At 41.3% G+C, this 19,296-nt stretch overlaps 1 protein-coding gene across 1 annotated transcript in view; it reads left to right on the top strand.

The window, feature by feature from the left end:
- The window catches only part of LOC140303671 (calmodulin-binding transcription activator 1-like), a 52,044-nt gene continuing 32,748 nt past the window's right edge, over nucleotides 1–19,296 (top strand). Inside the window, exons 1-3 of the mRNA XM_072382525.1 lie at nucleotides 1–164; nucleotides 2,106–2,201; nucleotides 6,665–6,768. Coding sequence (XP_072238626.1) covers nucleotides 140–164; nucleotides 2,106–2,201; nucleotides 6,665–6,768 — 225 coding nt within the window. The 5' untranslated portion in view covers nucleotides 1–139. The remainder of the gene's footprint in view (nucleotides 165–2,105; nucleotides 2,202–6,664; nucleotides 6,769–19,296) is intronic.

The following is a 19,296-nucleotide window of genomic DNA, read 5'->3' as shown; positions in this document are numbered from 1 at the left end:
CCTCCTTGAGCTGTCCTCTCCGTGCACGCGCGTGGTCCTCCCCCCCACCACCCCTCCCCACCACCACTAGGTCGAGTCGAGGAGGAGGAGGAGGAGGAAGAGGAGGAGGAGGAGGGATGAGGCGCGCGGCGGAGGGGAAATGGCTGCCGAAAACAAGCCGGAAGGTAAGAAGAAATAACGGTTTTTATTTGAGGTGGCAGAGTCCAGCTATTCGGGGTTCAGACAAGGCGAAGAGGGGACGGAGGCATAGGGGAGGGCAGAGACAACGGCAGGGCTTTCCCTCTTCTCTGGCCCGTCCCGAAAACACGGAGCCTGCTGCTGAACCAGCGGCTGACTGTGTGGAGCTCGGTTAACCGACAGCAAATAAATAACAGAAGGAGAGTTGTCCTTTCGGTTCGCTCTGAGCCGGGATGGGGTAGTTTTTCACCGCCCGTTGCCTGCCAGCGTTTCCCCTGAGTAGCTGGTTTATGAGTTAAGCATGAAAGGGATGGGAATGAGAGGGGATGAGAGTGGTTCACGCTGAAGGAATTCAGATGCTCTGCGTGTGTGTGCGTGTGAGTGCGTGCGAGCGAGTGTGTGTTTATCCTGCTCTGTGTGTCTCTTTAAGCATAAAATAGACCACTGAATTGCAGATTTTTCCTTTATGACAGCCTCCCTGACCAGCTGTGTATTATTTTAGTCTCAATCTATCGTTGTTTAGCCTATGTGTGTTTATGTTTGTGTTCACTGGCTGTTGATGTGCGCCTGTGGTTGCTAAGCCACTGAAGGTGAGAATCTGACTGCATATGGGTTGTGAAGAGGGTGGCGTTCATGGGTGTCAGTTTTAGGTCATCCCATGTATGAACCTAGTTTAATTTCTTACTCCCTTAACTAAGCTCATGAGGTCACGCACAGTCACCATTTAATTCAGACTGCTGTTAATTCATCCAGTCAGTTTGGAAATATTACCTTTCTTAACTCATGTGTTCAGGAGGACTTTGTTCCTAAGTTAGTGTGTTTCACGTTTGCACATGAACATCATCTGGTTGTCCATCTCTGTCACTTTCATTTTCTTGATGCAAAGATGCCACAGTCTATCAGAAACTCAAGGGCTTAAATGACAACAGTGAAAATTTCTCAAAGACTTCAGTTTTATTGTTGGGATGTTTCAGCTGATTAATTTTCCCCAGCAAAGTTCTGCTGGAGATTATATAGAGAGCTTTTAACAATCTCCCCACTAGGGAGCAATCCTGAGCAAGATTTCTCTAAGGGGCAGTTTTTGGCTAACATGGACGAGCAATATCATACATTTCTGGAATATATTTCAGGCATATAGCACTTACACATGCATGCATGCAAGCAAGCATGCAGTGTGCTGCCAGAGGCAAAGAGAAGGCCGTGGGTTGAGAGTCCCTATGCGTGTAAAGACTAGAACTGTAGATGAGACAAGAGGCCCATGGGCAGTTCAGCAAGCACTCTACCGCATAGATATAAAAACCTCCCCCCTTGCCCATATTGTAAAATGCATACACAAATAGACTAACACATTCACTGTGTGAGGGATTCTTGCCCATTGCCCGCTCGCTGTTATGTGTAGAATGGATGTAATACTTTACAAGCATCAGTCATGCTGACTGAAAGCCAAATGAGTCGCGGCGATGAAGCCAAGAGACAGCCATCCACTCTTTCCATTCCCTGGCAGATGTGTGTGGCGCCGAGCAGCAGAGTACGCCAGTGGGCATGAGAACAACATCCACCATATAGCCTAGAAGACCATCTCCCTCTGGTTGGTCTACTTTGTATCATAGCAACAGTGGTCAGGGAAACAGAGAAATGATGAGAGAGAAGAGAAACTAAAGCTGGGTACAAGTTAGTCACACACATGGAGGCAGCGTATCTACTGTGGCTAATCGATCAGGGGACACAATGGATTCAAGTTAGTGGATCAGAAAATGGATCGACCCACATGCGTATCACTTGGAATTTTGTTCCTGGGCTTGAGGGGAGGAAGGATGAGGTGAGGGATGCGACTGTCAAAGAAACCAAATCCTGAAGTGTCTCCTAAATGTCTCCCTGCTTCTTTTTTTCTTTCTCCTTTTTTTTTCGCCCATTTTCTCTCTTTGCAGGACTGAAGAAGATCAGAAATCCAGAGCGAATGGTCAGGATTGCCGTTGGTTACACAGGACACACCCCTCCCAAGAGTGACGACAATGATGCCAACAGTAAGAGACACGCAAACACTCTTCACGCAGTTGATGTGTGTGTGTGTGAGGGTGTTTAAGTCCCACATGCACATGTGTCTGTGGCACAGGGTGACTCTGGGAGCAAGTACAAAAGCCTTCTGGCAGAATGATGTGATGTGGGAACTGAGGTCTCCTCATCTGCCCTGTAACAGATCACACACACACACACACAGAGACACACACCCACGCACACACACACACACACACACACACACACTAGCACTGTGTCTCTCTCAGCTGAGATGTCATTCTAATTCAGTGCTGTCACACATCATGTTTATTCATGCATGCCACTACAGTATTAGTGCATACACACACACACACACACACGCTCACCCTCACACACATCCATATAGAAGGCAGAGCTTACTTTGGTTATCAGTAGTTTATTGTCATACCTAATCTGTACACTTGGCATTATGTATCTATAATCCTCAATGGGCCTTGTTAAACTGGAAGTGAGATGGAGTGTGTAATCTGGGGTTTGGTGTGTATGTATGTGTGTGTGTGTGCAGTGGACATTTGTTTGGTTGCTGTTATGTCTTTGTTGGATTATAAGGGCAATTATTGCTTTGATTGGTTATTGATTCCTGAAGACATGGGGCAGATGTGTGTCTGATAGCAGAGCAAATTAGGGGCAAATAAAGAGATGTAAGAAGGTGCAAGCTAGCATGTTGTTTCGTGAGGTTTTGGCAGTGGGAGCTCAGAGTAAGGGGCACACACCACTACCACAGCCTCAGCACGCTCAACCCGACATTGTTTTAATTTCAAAAGGAGCAGATGGCCTCATACGCATACTAGACCCGGTTAGACGGAGAAGGAGAAAACAAGACCGATATGAAATCACAATTAGAAATAAAATAGAGTAGAACAAAATAGGATAGGGATGATGGCTGGATAAAGACTGAGGCTTCCTCAGCCTATCCCTTTTTCCTATCAGTTCTCACGTCCCAGCCGGAGGATTACCGGAGGAAAAGTTTATCAGCAGAATGATAAAATTAGCATGCACACCCATCTCTCTAACCCCACCCCCTCCACCCCCTGCTCTCCCTCTTTTTCTCATCTCTCCCGCCCTCTTCCTGCACTCTCGCTCATCCCATGGCATGCACTCACCCCCACCCCCCACATTCGTCCATTTCCCCCTTGCCCCGGCTCTCCCTTCTGCCCTCCCTCCCATCTTTCTATCTGGCTGCTGTGCAATGAGCCTTTCTTTCTGTCACATTAATTTCATCCCGAAAAAGGGGGGAAAATGGGAAAATTTCCCCTGACGCCTCCTAATATCAGTTGGGGCAGAGTTAAGAGTTGCATTTGGAGCGTTTTTCCTCTCTCTTTACTGAGAAGAGTTTTATAATTAACTGACAGCTATCTCACAAGGGCATTGGCTTGTTTCTGTGTTAAATATGGAGATGACAGTTTTATGAGGTAAAATATTCATCAGTTGGAGGGGGCTCTTCTGCGTGATTACAGTCTAAATTATGGCATTTGATAGGCTACCAAAGTAATGTTTCACTTTGGTTGAATATTTTCAGTTTTCAGCACACATACCTCTATATGGCTTAATGAGCACATTAGCATGCAGGCTTTGTCAGGCTTTTGGACTCTTAACTATATTTGCAAGTCAGTAAGTGATCTGCAATGCTGCCAGAATTCGTGGCTTTCTGTTGATGGGCTCACATGACGTGATGCAGGTATTGACTCCGCTGTATTATTTCAAGAACAAATGTAAATACAAACAGCCCTGCATTTCCATATTCAGATGTGTTTTTCCTGCGTCCCAGGATGGTTCATTTTCCTGGGTAGCCAGAAACAAGAGAAGTTTTTTTGCCCCATGTCACACTCGCTCCACCGAGAGTCATTTGAAACAGATGGAAAAGATGATTGCACCACTACTGCAGCTCGTTTTTTTTTTTTTTTTTTTAAATCGGGACTCATTCTCTGGTTCAGGATTGTTAGAAATACAAGACACAACTCTATGGGGTGTTGAAGCTCATCAGAATTCAAGAAATCTGCAAAGCTGGCCCTCCATTCTTCATCAGCAGGGAGAACAAATGTGAGCACAGGTTAAGATGACGATCGTGTCCATGAAGGTGTGCTGTGAAAGGGATTATGGTACCAAGGTCACTGGTTTTAAAAGAAAAAAAAAAGAAAGAAAAAAAGACACCACTCTGGGACAAACACAGTGATGTGTGCTCTTTGATCGTCAGGCTCTGTGCATGTGTATATGTGTGCGTCTGTTTGTATGGGTGAGCATGTATGTGTGTGTGTGCTGGTGTTTGTGTGTGTGTGTCTGTGCCTGCGCATGTGCAACGGGCTTGTTTGATGTGGTGGTTCTGGTACATTTCAAAGGCGAGGCTCTGATGAGAATTCTTCAGAACAGCAGTGTAAGGGAGGGGGTTATAGCCAGGAGGGGTGGGGTTTAAACGCTGATTGGCATTCATAGCAGAGAGGCTGGAGTGCTGCTAAAAAAGAAATTAGGCTTTAACTAAGCTGCACCATTCAGCTGTTTAACTAAGCTGCTGCACAGTTCAGCTGTTTGAAATTCTGTCTTCTCAGGCCTTCTATTAATAAATGCATAATTGATTAGGGGGAGCATACGTGCCTGAACACACTTCTAACTGACACACACATACACATGCTCAGATACCTCCTTATACAATCACACACAAACCCCACTTCTGTCCTCCTACAGTACATCTCTATCTTTGCGTCTTTGTGTTACCTTGTGACATCCCTTGTCCTTAAAAAATATATTACTTTCTGACTCTTTTTTTTTTCTTAAGTTTCTTTTTACCCTATTAACTGTGTCTCTTTGGCTCATGTCTCTCTGTCTATCTCTGTGTTCCACTCTGACCCTCCCACCTTACCTATCTCTATTTTCCCTGCCTCTCTCATCAGCCCCCAGGTAGAGTATAATTCCCGTCTTCCCAGGGGAATCATGAATGGATGCCCTCTACACAAATGATTATCAACAACCTTTGAGTGCTTGCTCTCTTTGACTTCTGAGCAGCACACCCATTGGGCACACACTCACAAACAGACCCACACTCATACCAGGGGGTCTATCTTTGTGCAGATATATTTATTTTATTTTTCACCGTACCTGCTCTTATTGGATATTTTGGTGATTCACCAGGACCTGCAGCAGGAGAGGAACTAGTTTTATTGGTAATTCAACTCCTCCAAGCAGTTTTGTTGTTCAGAATTACTTTCTTATGGCCCTCTCCAAAACATTATTTTTATTATAGGTAGTGAAGGCAATAGTGGTCACAGTTGTTAGGAGTTTAAGTGCTTGTCTTATTAAACATGGGGAAAATATAGCATAATACCAGACTCTTCAAATTAAATGTTGCCAATGAAGTAAAATTTAACTGCTTTTTGACAAGCTGTGGTTTGGTTTTCTATGATTTCAAATAAAATAGTGCTTTACTGCCCCCCAGGACCGTCTGTATGTCCAGAGACATGATTTAAACCTCGAATTAAACATCACCTGCCCTCAGCTTGTGCCTCTCCAACTCCTGTACAAAAATAGTTTCCTCGCAGGAGCAGCTATTCTGGGATTCTCCACTCCATTACCAAACTGTCTGTGTCACATGGTGCAGAGAGTGTTGCTTTTAAAGGGGATAAGAAATGCCCATGTGATTGGCCGTTACATTTACCAACCCCAAATGCACGGATAATGTATGCTAATGGATTCTCCTTAATCCAACTCTGTATCTGGGTGGACCCCAGGTGCAAGTTCACCTGCTGTCCAGAAGTAAAAGCTCCAAGCCCTTTCTGCACACTGCACTCTGGACAGTTGTTACCTAATTTTGCGTATTGACTAACAGAGATATACCATGGAAACGCTTTGCATAGTTGGCACACAAATCTCTTGCTTTAATGAGATGAAACCCTGAGTGCTTGGGTGGGATACAACTGGACATCTTTTTGGTTTTAGAGGATTTTTCATCTCTTTTCCAAGCACCCTCTCCAATTCTCTTATTGGGCACCCGAAGAAGCCTGGTTTCAAGTGCGAGAAAGCTGCCTTCTATTCAAGGACTTGGATTACCATGACCTAGATGACTGAGAATCTATACAAACAGAGATAACATGCTTTCTGAGTCACTCAAACTCACTCCGTCTCCCTCTGTCTTGATATTATGCCAAATATCCAAAAGGAGAACACGATGGACCACAGTAATTAAGGTTTATTAATCAATGGGGCTGAACAAATGTTTCACACAACAAACCTAATTCAGTTGCTTACGGTCACATTAAGCCATTAGGAATGCTACACGATAAAAAGTTTCTTATAAATTTCTTCAGCCAGCTCCCAGAGATTCTTTATTCTCCTCTCTCAATTGCTCTATGTTGGATTTGAAATGTATCACCTTATCCTGCTCATCCCTTATCTTACTTTATCTTTCCTTTGCTTTCCTCCCTCGCCACCTCCTCCTCTCCAGACGAGCCAGGCCAGTTAAAGATCTACCTTCCTAAGAAGCTGCTTGAGTGTCTACCCAAATGTTCCTCTCTGCCCAAGGAGCGCCATCGATGGAACACCAACGAGGTGAGAGTGAGACACACTCAAGAGGGGAATATCCGTAGCAGTGAGACGAGCTGTGTTTCTTTTTTTGTTTGCGAGTGACTCATCTCCAAAAAAAAGCCACATTTAGAGATGTAGAGGAGGTAAACAAATTCAATGGGGGGCTTTTCAGTGTGTTATCTTATAACTGTGACATAAGGAGATACAGGGGCGAAAAAAAATCAGCAACCCAAACTCACAGCCAAAATCCCTACATACGATACATTTTATTTTGTTATCCAAACAACTCCAGGCTTAGTCACAGAGATAGGGGCTCCTGGATCTGATAAAATATGGGTTCAAGGCTGAGAAACAAGAAATGAGGCTATTTCAAAAATGTTCACTGCAGGCTGTTACTGTTAGGATATACATTTTGTTTGGCTCCAGACCATAAACTGCTAATAAAAGACAGACGAAACAACATCGCTCATTAGATTGTGAACAGTGAAGCTGCTTCCATTTTTATATTTGGCTAAATATGGTCATATCTGGCTCTGACATGGCAACATATTGCCCTTATTGGAGCTTGAAGGACTATAGTTAGACAGGGGATGATTACGTCCACTTTCTATACAGTCTGAAGTCCAGTCCTTCCAATCTTTCCACTTCATCAAGTTGACTGATTTCTTTTGGCACTGTGACATGAAACAGCAGGTTTTTTTGTTAAAACACAAGCAATCTAATGAATACAGCAGAAGAAATAACCATTAGCCAATTAGTAGCGTGGCCAGGTCTAACACCATTGTCAAATTGTTGTATGGTTACTAAGCTGCACAATATTTCAATGGAGGCTGCGTGATGCTTTTTGGCACTTCTTATGCATGGCTACTGAATGGGAAATTGTGGAACGTGCTATTTGTTTTTACTTTGCTTGGCTCGTCTTTTGAAACTTTTCAAATAGGTATGTTTGCATATGTATGCATATGTATTGACTTAAAACAATGTTAAATTCAGGCAGATACGATGTTCTATTGTATCCGGTTGGGGAAATCCGGACATCCTTCTTAGGAAATTGATAAAAGGGAAAATGATCCTCGACTAAAGCTAGACACAGATTATAGCAAGTTGACAAGATGTCTAATTTCAGATAGAATTGATGGCTGATACCTGGTTGCATGGCTAACATTGTTGCTATGCAACAACAGAAAGCTGGTAAATTTGTTGTATTTTTCAATTAATTTTTTTCTTCCTGCTTTGTGTTTCATGTGGAAAGCAATACTTCTGTTGTAGTGTGCAAGGTTGTTCAATGAAAAAAGATATTTAAGTAAAAATGAAGTTTTATGGATCAGGTATCATCAGTGTAGACCGTGACGCAGATGACTTTTGAATACAAGGTCAAATACAATCCAAATTCCAAAAAAGTTGAGATGATGTGAAAAAAAGAAATGGAGGGACACCTGCTTTCTCAGCAGCCATATGGGCGCCCTTCCTGGGTCTGAGTCTGTCTCCTTGTGCATGCTTAGGGTGGGGGACTGAATCAAATAGAACTTTCAGTCTGATCTGTTGGTTTCTGTATATAGGGATCAGATTGGTATGATAGGAATTTTTGTTGGATTATCATTGGAAAGCATTGGACAGTATCTTTGAAGTACCAATCACAACAAAATGGTGCTATGTCATTAAAACTAGATTGAAAACTAAACTGAATAAAAAATTCTGTACACCACTATTTCATTCACATTAAAACACCGAGCTGTTATTTTTTGGGAAACTGGAAAATTAGATTTTCTAGGTGCCACTGTGAACAAAATATTGGTTTATGAGATTTACAAGCCTTTGCAGCTTGTGGTCTTCAGTTTACACAGCGTCCCAAGCTTTTTTTGGTATTGGGGTTGTGTCAGTATCATAAGGACTTTCTACAGTTTATTGTGTGTTAACCAAATTTTTCAGTTTTACTTTTTTTTTGTACAAACACGTGGCTACCACTCATTAATTTCAGTCTGAGACAACCCTGTCCTGGGGCAAGGTTAGCATAATGTTTACAGCATGAACAATTTTTTGAACTTCTGCTCCTAAGCGTATAGTAGAACATAAAACTGGGCCAAGTAAGCTTGAGATGGCTCTTTACTTTTGGCCAAAGATGAACCAGAGCTAAACTTCTGAGGTGTGAAAAGCTTTTTAGAGTTACATGTGCCAGACTTAAGCTGTTAGCTTAGGAAAATGTTTGATGGGTGGAAATGGATGTAGGCAGTTATCATCAATAGTTTTCATGTTTATGCATGGCACAGCTCTCCACTGGTAGTTTGCTCCATCCATTGTGATGTGGTTGGCCTCTGCTGAGACATTTTCTCCATGTGCAGGCTGTGCACTCCATTATGGATGTGTGTTTGTGTTATTGATTACCAGGTCCAGCATTATTATGCAATGCAAAGCTGATTTGGCCTGTGGTTTTTCTCTCAGGAAAGTCATTACATTTTTCATGCAATCCATCTCAATGAAGGTCATACTGGGAGTTAAGCACAGTGCCTTCTGAACAGTATGTTCATATGAATAGGCAGTGTCTGTGTTTGTGTGTGTGTGGCTTTGCAGTTCAGAACAACGTGACCGCAGCTGGTTAGGGACCTCCACACATCAGTCTAACCAAGAGCAATTGTGCCCAAGGCTCAAAGAAAATACCAGAGAACTTTGTTGCTGCCTATTTTCCCTTCCTCAACCCCTGCCTATCTCCACTAGTCTTCTCTTCTTCCTCATCTGCCTACCATCTAACCATCTACTCCTTTCTGTAACTCTCTGTCTTCACACCCCCACCACAAACCCACATTCACCACACACTCTCCTACATTGCTCTCTCTCTCTGATGAGGAGGTACAGACTCAGTTCAGGGGGAGGTTGGGTGTCCCACAGCGGATTCCTTCAAAGCTCCCCTTCCAACCAGGCATAAAGTTTTCTGCATACTTAAACACTCAATTGTGTCTGCTGTTTCTCTTTTTTGGTGCTTTCTTTGTGGGAGACATGTGTATGCATGCTGTGCATGTAGCATTTTTATACCTTTGAGTCTGTGTATTTGTTCTTGCTTAGTGTCTTTTTAATGATTGGCATTACTACATAATTGAGGTCAATCAATATGTATGTAAATCAAAATTATTGATATTTATTTTAAAAATGCCTGTTGATTTTAAACTCTTTGTATTACAGACATTGTGAGACATATACTAGTTTTCATCAGCGGTATATAGAAAACCAATATTACCACAGATTTTTGTAGCATTTCTTTAAATTTATACTGTCCATCAACATTCAAGAGGCAGTCTAAGTGATTTTTAAAGGTGGTACATCCTGACCAATCAGCTGTCAAGTCAGCTGTCACATTTGAAGCTTTCAATTTATTTAGGTGATGTTTGTGTGTCTGTGTTAACTTGAAATATGATACAGCTCTGGTCTACATGGTGCTCTTATGTAGTGATTTGTCATCACCAAATGGCGTGTTGAGAATACCAAGTGTTTAGAAACCTCCAGGTCTGTTGTGTGAAACGTGTATGCATTTCTGGGTTTCTACAGAATCTTTCGATTTATATATATATAGGTTTGTGTATAGCCATTGTACGTCTACAATATACAATTTTGATTATCCTTAGCTTTTGTGGGTGTATGTGAAGATAAAAAGGAGTATCAACGATTAAAGTTTTTTTCATTTTGTGTTTGGATGAGAACGCTGCAGATTAAGTCAAAATCAATTTTAACAAGTCTTTATTTGATTGGTCTATAGGATCACCTTTTTGTTGTCATGTGTATATTCGTGCAGAGGTGTGTATGCTTGTTTGTGTGTGTGTGTGTGTGTGTGTGTGTGTGTGTGAGAGAGAGAGAGAGCACGTGATTACATATGATCCTCTGATCTCTGTTTTGTCATGCATGGCTCCCCATGACTCTTTGGTCTCCCACAAACACTGAGCTGTGACCCCATACATATTTTGCCCCATTCACTCCTCCTCCTCCTCTCTGTTCTCTCTTCCTTCTTTTCCCTCACCCTCTCTCTTTTGTGTGTCTACTGATGTGTGAAATTATTCTGGGATGGAGGGATGGATTCCTCCCTGAAGGGCTGAGCGGAGGCGTGAGCCTTTTGTTCAATAATAGATTGGGGGTGTATGTGTATCTGTCCATGGTAATAGACATTGGACAAGTTTTAGATAACAAACCACACTCAGGTGGATAGACTGATGGTGGAGCCTATGCTTTCCCACCCATCTGGAATTACTTGTTTGGTTTGAGCAGATTCTTCAGAACTCAACAATAAGAAGGCCATCAAACTTTTTAGACAATAACAAACTTTACTATGCGGTTCTGGGACTCAAGCTGATGAAAATATATGGTCCCTCACATGGTGACCCTTCATATACTGACTTTAAGAAGCCAGACTGAGATTTCCTTTTCAAAGCTTGGATTCAAACTATGAAACATGCAAATAGACATTGTGCGAACGTACATATCACTGTGCAGTTCGGCGTGCATTTTTAAAGTCTCAGCTTCAGAGCAACATCTGCTATGATTCAAATGACGCAACTCTCAATGGGGTTGGCATTGACTTCAGTGGATCACATAGACGTCTGTCTGCTTGGGACTGCTCCACATGTTGCTCAGCTGTATGTGATAGAGTCAAATGTGAGAAACAGGTATTATTTTGTCATTCATGATATTTGTAATCATATGCCATGAAATATACAGTGCTTAACTGCAGGTTGGTTCGCATCACAGTCTTGTGTATTATGTTTGCTGCCATATGATGTAAAAGCAGAGCTAGTTGACAGTGAACAAAAAGGCTCATATCTCATTGTGCTGCTGCATGACATTAACACGATTGTACGAGAATTTAATCAAAAGTCACATAAATCTTTTTTCTCGACCTTCGACTTTCTTTTGCGTTTTTTTTGTGTGATGTGTAGGTATGTATCAGGGGTAGGTGTTGCCACAGTAACAGTTCATGTGTGTGCTCATGGTGTGATCGATATTTCATATGTGGCACCAAAACACCATTCATGACTTTGCGGTGAACTGCAGGTGATATCCGAGTCATGACAATTGATATGTCTGCTTGAGATGCCAGTCGGGCATGACAGATAATAAAATCATTCGGTGGAGGACAAAAGCTCTGTAAAAAAAAAGCCAGGAAGCCACTCGCAGTCACCTCTGTAGCGTCTTGTCGGAGCTACGATTCTGAGACTAAACAAAAGTCTTAATTTATCACTCCTGTCATTATCATTTTTTTGTGAGCCATTACACAAATACATTAAGTTGTCCCTCCATTTTATGGAGAACTATTTCCCATGTTTCTCTGTAGGCAAGAGTGTAAAAACAAGTTACACAGTAGGGATGACATCAAATGTCTCTTACCAAACTGTGTGGGAAAAAAAAAATACTATGAATCGATGTGGAAACTCAGAGTGGTGCAGTTAGCAGACAACCAGTTGCAGGCTTCTGTGTTTCATTTATAATGTGGCGAAGGGTGAACTGTGATTTATGACTCTGATGTGTGAGCTTCTAACATACGGCACACACAGGCGCAGGACTGGGAGAGGCTCGCACTCCGCATTATGTTGGCAATTGTCACTACAAGAGAAAAGTAGCACATTTTTGGAAACTGAACTGAAAGTTTTATTTTAAAAAGGCATTTGTTAGATGTAGTGATAGTGAGATTTACTTAGATGTAGGTTATCCATGTCAGTGTGTGTGTATGTGCGTGCATGTGTGTGTGTGTGTGTCCCAGAGCATGCCTATGGCTGTAACCTCTTCAGCTGACATTGAGTTCTGTGCTGCCGTTTACCAGAGTAAAGCACAGTTTAATGAGGGGGCAATGAAGGCAGCACGCATATTCACACATGCACACATGCATGCCTGCATGTATATACATGCACAGATCTGCACACACAAGACCAGGGGGTTGTTTCAGAGCTCCGTGTGTTTGATTCCTATTCTTTTATTTTTAATTATTTCTCTGTCTTTTGGGTTGAGAAATATTTTATGTTTTGAGAGCACCAAGTTATAATCACTAATTAGTCCTCCAGGCTCTCTCTTTCCCTCCCTCCATCTTTTTCTCCTCCTCTTTGTCTTTCTCTCCTTCTCTCTCTGAGCAAAACGTCGCCCAATTAATACCCAACGTAATTTTGTGTCTGTTGTGACTTATATATTCAAATCAAATTCCTGACAACTGCACTCACCTGCTGCCAAACAGGCAATTTTAACTGAATGTTAGCAGAGCAAAGGGTTGATTAGACCAGCTCAATTCATAGGTACAACTTTGTTGTTGAAAAATTAATTATCAAGCAAGCTTTTCATTTTTCATTTGGGCTGTGAGTTGTAAATCTGTGTGCATAGATTTTAGATTGTTGGGTTGCTGTTATCAGTATTTCAGCCAGTTTCAGTCATGCAGATATTTCAACAAGCATGGGTTGACAAGGAGCTGAGATTAACAAGGTTTCACAAGTGCAGTCAGTGAAAGCCAGGTGTCTGAGGTACAACTTACTGTGGACTTTCCTCTCTTCACTTCCTTCTTCTCTCCTCTGCTCCTCTCTGTCCTCCTCCTACCCAACTGGAAGCGCCGTATCTTCCTCCTGCTCTATTTTCACCACACTGCACAGACCCACTATTTATCTTGCCCACTATAATTTGACACAAAATATTGTTAACTGGAGACACAGAAATATATTAAACAGTGGGAATGTGTTACTGTGAGTGTGGGGGTGTTGAGTACGTGCTGGAACTCTATCTTGTGCACTTGTGTGTGTGTGTGTGTGTGTGTGTGTGTGTGTGTGTGTGTGTGTGTGTGTGTGTGCACGTCCGTGTGTGTGTGTGAGTTTTAACTTTCTGCTGGATTCCAAGCCAAACCAGAAAGAAGTGAATGACCAACAGAGTCTGCTTTAATAAGAAGCCAGACTGTTCTGTGGAGACAATACTTTTTGTTTCCCTTAATGTTCCCCTCATAGAACCTCTGTAATATCCAAGTCTTGTGTGAATTAGATTTAATTCTTAGGAGACAGACATTACATTAAAATATCTATGCTAGTGCATGTACATGCATGCACAGACAGCCCCTGTTCTCCTATTTTGAGAACCTTTACTTTATGTATAGAGTTTTGTCTTGATGACTACATAGCTTTATCTAACATTGATAACTTTGAGCTCTGCAATGTTTTCAGGAGTCAAATATAGCCATTAAGCACAACGAGATAATTTTGCATGTTTACACACTCACATAAATGGGAGTTGGTAAACAAAACCACAAACTGCACAATGCAAATCAAGCACAGCATTGTCTGGAACCGTCTTGGTTTTGATGAGGTTTTTCTTCCACATTTTCTTCATCTGACTTAGTAATAACTGGAGCATAGGGGCTTGTAAGGAATATGCCTGGTTCAGGATTTCTGAAACTGGTAAATATCTCATACTCTCTGCTCATGTTTTTGAAGGCAGGTTACAGTCAATCATAATTTAAGGTTTAATGGAAGTAGCACTGCAAAGATACAAAATAATAACTAAATGCATACATTTTATAAAAAATATCTGTAAATCCTTGTCAGCACTCTTCAATCCTAGTGAGACTATAAGATCTAAAATGCGGGGAGTACGACCTGATGCCCACTTTCTTTTTACTCATGCTCATCTCCCTACTGTGTGGTAGTCTCCTGATGCACAGTTATTCAGCAATAATCTTCTGTATTTTATATGGCAAGCACGCACTGAGCAATCTATAGACAACTAAGACTCTGTGAGTTCCATATGAGTCATTTCATACTACTTCCTCATAATGTGTGGTGTATGTAGAGGTCTACTAAGCAACAATGGGCTTGAACTAAAGTAGTAGTATGTGTGAAACTGTAACCTACACTCTGGACAACAGGGTTTACATTCTGCCACATGTTTATTTGATGAATTCAAAATCTCTTTGACTGCTCAGCCAAGCCTTTATAAAAAAAATATATCTGACAGCTGTGTAACACCAAAAAAACAACGGATCAGTAACTTCTGAACTGCAGCCTAGCCCTTGCCTTTTTCACATACTATGAATTCAGTGTGCATTTCACTGGTTTAATTTCTGCACTGCCAGAGTCTGCCTGCAAATTTTCTGTTTCTGGATGTAGTCTCTACAGATTTCTTTCCACATCGCCTATTTGAGCAGATACAGATTATGCGTATGGCTCTCTTTTCAATTGCAACATAATATTCATCGTTGAGGAATGCAATTTGTTCAGATATATCTCAGATGAGTACATACTTCTGGTTTCCGTGCACAGTTGCCTCTTTAAAGTTGGCGCACAGAATTATTAAATACCCATCTCACAGTGAATATAATAGAAGTTAATGTTTCAGTAAAATGATGTCAGCTCAAATTCAAACCTCATATACCTGTTCATAAAGGCAGTAAAAAAGAGACCACATTTGTTTATGTTCTGTAAAGATTTTTGTGGTATTGTTAATGTGAAGCTTCATGAATCTAAGTGTGTTGGCTTAGTCCAACCCACCAATGCCCACTTACATGCTATAGCTTCATTTTTAATTAAAACTGGTAAGAATATGTGGTTGTTGAATTGAGGACTTGGTCCATGACAAATGTTATTCATTTCAGAGCAGAAATGCAACATGATAATAACAAAAAGCCAAATGTCTGTGGTGGAGCACATTGATTTATTATCACTTAATATCTGTTCGCTCATTTCATGTTGGAAGAAAGGGGATGTGAATATTAAGCTGTAAATGTGAATGATCAAAAAACACTTGTTAAGACAAATGTGTTCTTGTCTGTGCTTTCTCGTTAATGAGTACAGCTGTCATACTATGATGGAGTTCTCCTGGTGTGTTTACTGCAAATTGTTCATGAACACAACGTTACGTTTTAGTAACCCTGTAAAACTACAGTTAAATGTTAGGTCCACACAGTAGGTTCATGCAATAGTTAGAATCTATTAGGTATATGATTTTAAAAATTATTTATTGTCATTTTAAACAGAAGGAATGAGGCGTCAGTCTCTTGGCTGTAGAAAAGCACAACCTCAAATCAGCTTATCAAACTAAACAAATTACCTCAGGTATGTCCCATTGTCATGTATTGATCATACGATATTAGAGATGAAAAATGATAGCGTGTTTAAAGTCTTACCAAACATAATTTTCACCTTTGGTTGCTATAATTTTCCTTAACTGAATCACCTCAAGGAGCTCACTTTATCACAGGAATCTAAGGGGTAAATTGGATACAAGATTTTATCAACAGAACAGTCTCAGGATGCTGTGACGCACATTTTCCACTAACATTATCCTAGAAATGTACACACTGACAAGATCTACCCTGGGACATTTTCTGGTAAATATGCTGTTTCTCACATTTACTCTGATATAGGGTGAGATGTTTTGTTTGTGTGTGTTGCAGTTTCAGTGTGAATTATGACATCTGAGCAATTCCATTCAGAAGCACACATCATGACTCCAGTTGTTTTTCTCCTCAAACTGCAATAGGTTGTGGCATCACGTATTCCTCTGTCTCCCTGTCTCCATCTTCCTCTTCTTCCCGCTCCCTCCTCTGCCTCCCTGATGCATGGATTGTCTACTCTCATATGGAGTGTGTTTGTAAAAGTCATGGTAATCAAATTCCACCGATTCCCGAGGATTAAACAAGGTGGCATTCATGTGTATGTGTCTGAGCGAGAGTGTTCGGTCTCCCTCCATATACAATATTAGCCGTGTACTAAGTTTGGTTTTGTAATGCAGCTGTGTCATTAGTCTTAGACCGGCTCAGCTGTAATACATCATCCATCATCTTGCACTCAAAGGAGACTATATATGGGATACTGATGCTGCATTTGCATACCAGCAGAGCAAATTGTATATCTAATTGTGTCAGTGTACGGGGCACTATAGAAACCTAAATGCAGTGCGCCTTACTTGTCTCACCAACATCTCTATGAAGTAGCAAAGATTGAGTTGTATCCCCTCACTCCACTGAATGTGAGACTGTGGAAGTTGCTAACAAGACTGCAGTCCCTTTTGAAACTACTCTGTCATACTCTGTCAAAATCACAGTCAGATCATCCAGTAAAGTCAGATTTCCAGTAAACAGGAAAAACATGGCAACAGCAAGATTTCCCAGTCCAGAAACAGGTATTATCCAGTGTGAAGCCTAAGTGCACAATTACCTCTTGTTAGCAGTTTATATGTTCTGGCAGTACGTTTATAAGATGCCTGCCAGCAAGTTTCAACTTTGCCCAATACGCAACATCAGCATGACTTTTTTCAGTGAGACTCTGAGCAGGAGTATCTGCCTACTCTAAGGTGTCATTGCATGTTGAACTAGAAAGTCACAGTCCATTACAGTTCACATGAGGTGGAAAGTTACCAGGACAGCCTAGAAGGCAATGACTGATGTCTGCCTCCATTTCAATCTCTAAAAGTGCATTAAATGAGCAATTATTGAATAGCTTTGCCAGAGCTATATGCAGTTAATGGATGGAAAAACAACCAGATTGAAAGCAAACAAAAAGTCTCCCATAGGCAAACTGATATCCCTGCTGTCTCATCTAAGCAGCAAAAACATTGGTTATTTCTCATCCTCTTCTCTTTTTTTATTTATTTGTGTACATGTATCTTACATTGTATAGAGTTAAAAGTTAAAGATAGCAAGCATTCTTTGGCGCCCACTGCATGAGTCACAGTACTAGAAGAGAAGGTGATGACACTGGGCTCTACTGTGCACAGCGCATCATCGCTACAAACATTATGTGAAGAGGAGCCCCTTTGGATGATGATAGCACGCACTTTCAAACAATTAACTGCGAGCTTATTTTCACCAGATACGGATCCCTTACAGCATCAGTTCATGTATATAGTTAAATATGGATGAGTGCACCCTGTCCTTCATGTAGTAGCTCCAGGCAGTTGAAAGTTGTGGAGAAATTTCAGGATGTATCAGTCTGTATCAAACTGAATTCAAAATGAAACAAATCCATACTTTTTTTTTCTTTTTTTACCAAAAGATGCAATAAAGAAATTCTTGACACAGCCCAAATTATGCTGACTCCCAATGTGTTCTTATGCTTCTGTTCAATTTAACTAGAAAATGAATAAACCTGTTCTGGGATTGAAAAAATAATCTATTTAGCTACAGAAGCAAATTCCATCATTTTAAGGAAGTGCAGTTGCAGTAAAAATTAATGCTATGGGGAAGGGGTTAAATTAGATTCTCCATCTTTGTTCTGATGATTTTGGCACTGTTTAATTGTCAGTAATCACTGGCAGGTGGCTATTTAAAAGCACACCATTTGGTTAGCGTTTAAAAAGTGTTATTTCTTAGCGAGCAACTCTCAACTCCTTGACGCACAAGCTGACAATCATCAGAGTTGAGAACGTATTTGGCAATGTTTTATTAAACCATGTGAGGGGTATATTACACTTTGCAATATACTAAAAGAAGGAGTGCAGGTCTAGCGCCCGAGGCTTCGTTCCAGGCAGAGACAGATCAAAACTGCACAACAGTGGAAGCCCGTCATGGGGCAGGGTTGATTTAATCCTAACTATTGCTTAAGACTATTTTAACTCCACCTGCCCATCTCCTGTTCTAAAGCCCTCAGGTTTGTTGTCTGTGTAAATCTGAGGTTGCAGACAATTTGTACGTTTGTAATTTGATACTTGTCTGAGGTAGTTTGTTACTGAGGCTTGAGGAGAGTTAAATATGTATAGCATCAACATGGGTGCCCCCTCTGCTTTTTTTTCTGTGCGAAGGACATGAAATCTTTATTTGGAAGAAGCAAACAGAATTCTGAATTGATTTTTTTTTATCAAAAAAATGGGTGGGGGGAGTCCACAGGAGCTCCAGGAGTTAACTAGATTTGTTTGTCTTCACTGAAGATTGAGCTACAGTGATATTTACCGAGCACACACACATACTGAACAGGTGTGCAAACTCTCACCCACACATGCACACGCATATGCTCCCATCCTTGGTTGGTTGAGGAGGAGACAAACCTAAAGATCGCCACAGAGACCCATCTTTCAAATTTATTCATTAAACTCCCAAATGCTCCCCTTAACGAATGTAATTAGAATATGGTAATGAGAGAGGGCTGAACCAGGGAGTGTTATAATACGCTTAGCAGCACAGAGGGAGAGAAGAAGAAGGAGAGACAGAGGAAGAAATAGAGGAAGGGAGTTAGAGTAGAGAGAAATAGAGAGACTGACTGACAGGGTGCCAATTTATGTCTTGTTGTAAACAAGTATTTATGCCAATGAGAGGTGGCACACACTTTCTTTCACTCCCCTCCCTCTTTCAGTCTTGTATCTCTGACTTTCTATCTCTCCTTAGCAAACCAAGCCTCCTCAATCACAATAACATCAACAGAAAGAGAGGAGCCTCAGAGGGAGGGATGACTCACAGTGAGCTGAAGCAGGGGTTAACACAACTCTTGGAGACTCCTTCATTGAGATAACTCACTATCTCCACCAGCATTAGCACCACCTCGAGTCTCTCTGTCCTTTTCCACTTACTATTGGCAAACACACTCTCATAATTAAAGCTTTTAGATATTTGTGTACATG

This window comes from Leuresthes tenuis, unplaced genomic scaffold (assembly GCF_036924035.1).
Source record: "Leuresthes tenuis unplaced genomic scaffold, fLeuTen1.0.hap1 SCAF_3, whole genome shotgun sequence".
Taxonomy (NCBI): Eukaryota; Metazoa; Chordata; class Actinopteri; order Atheriniformes; family Atherinopsidae; genus Leuresthes; species Leuresthes tenuis.
This window is presented reverse-complemented; position numbering and strand designations above follow the sequence as displayed.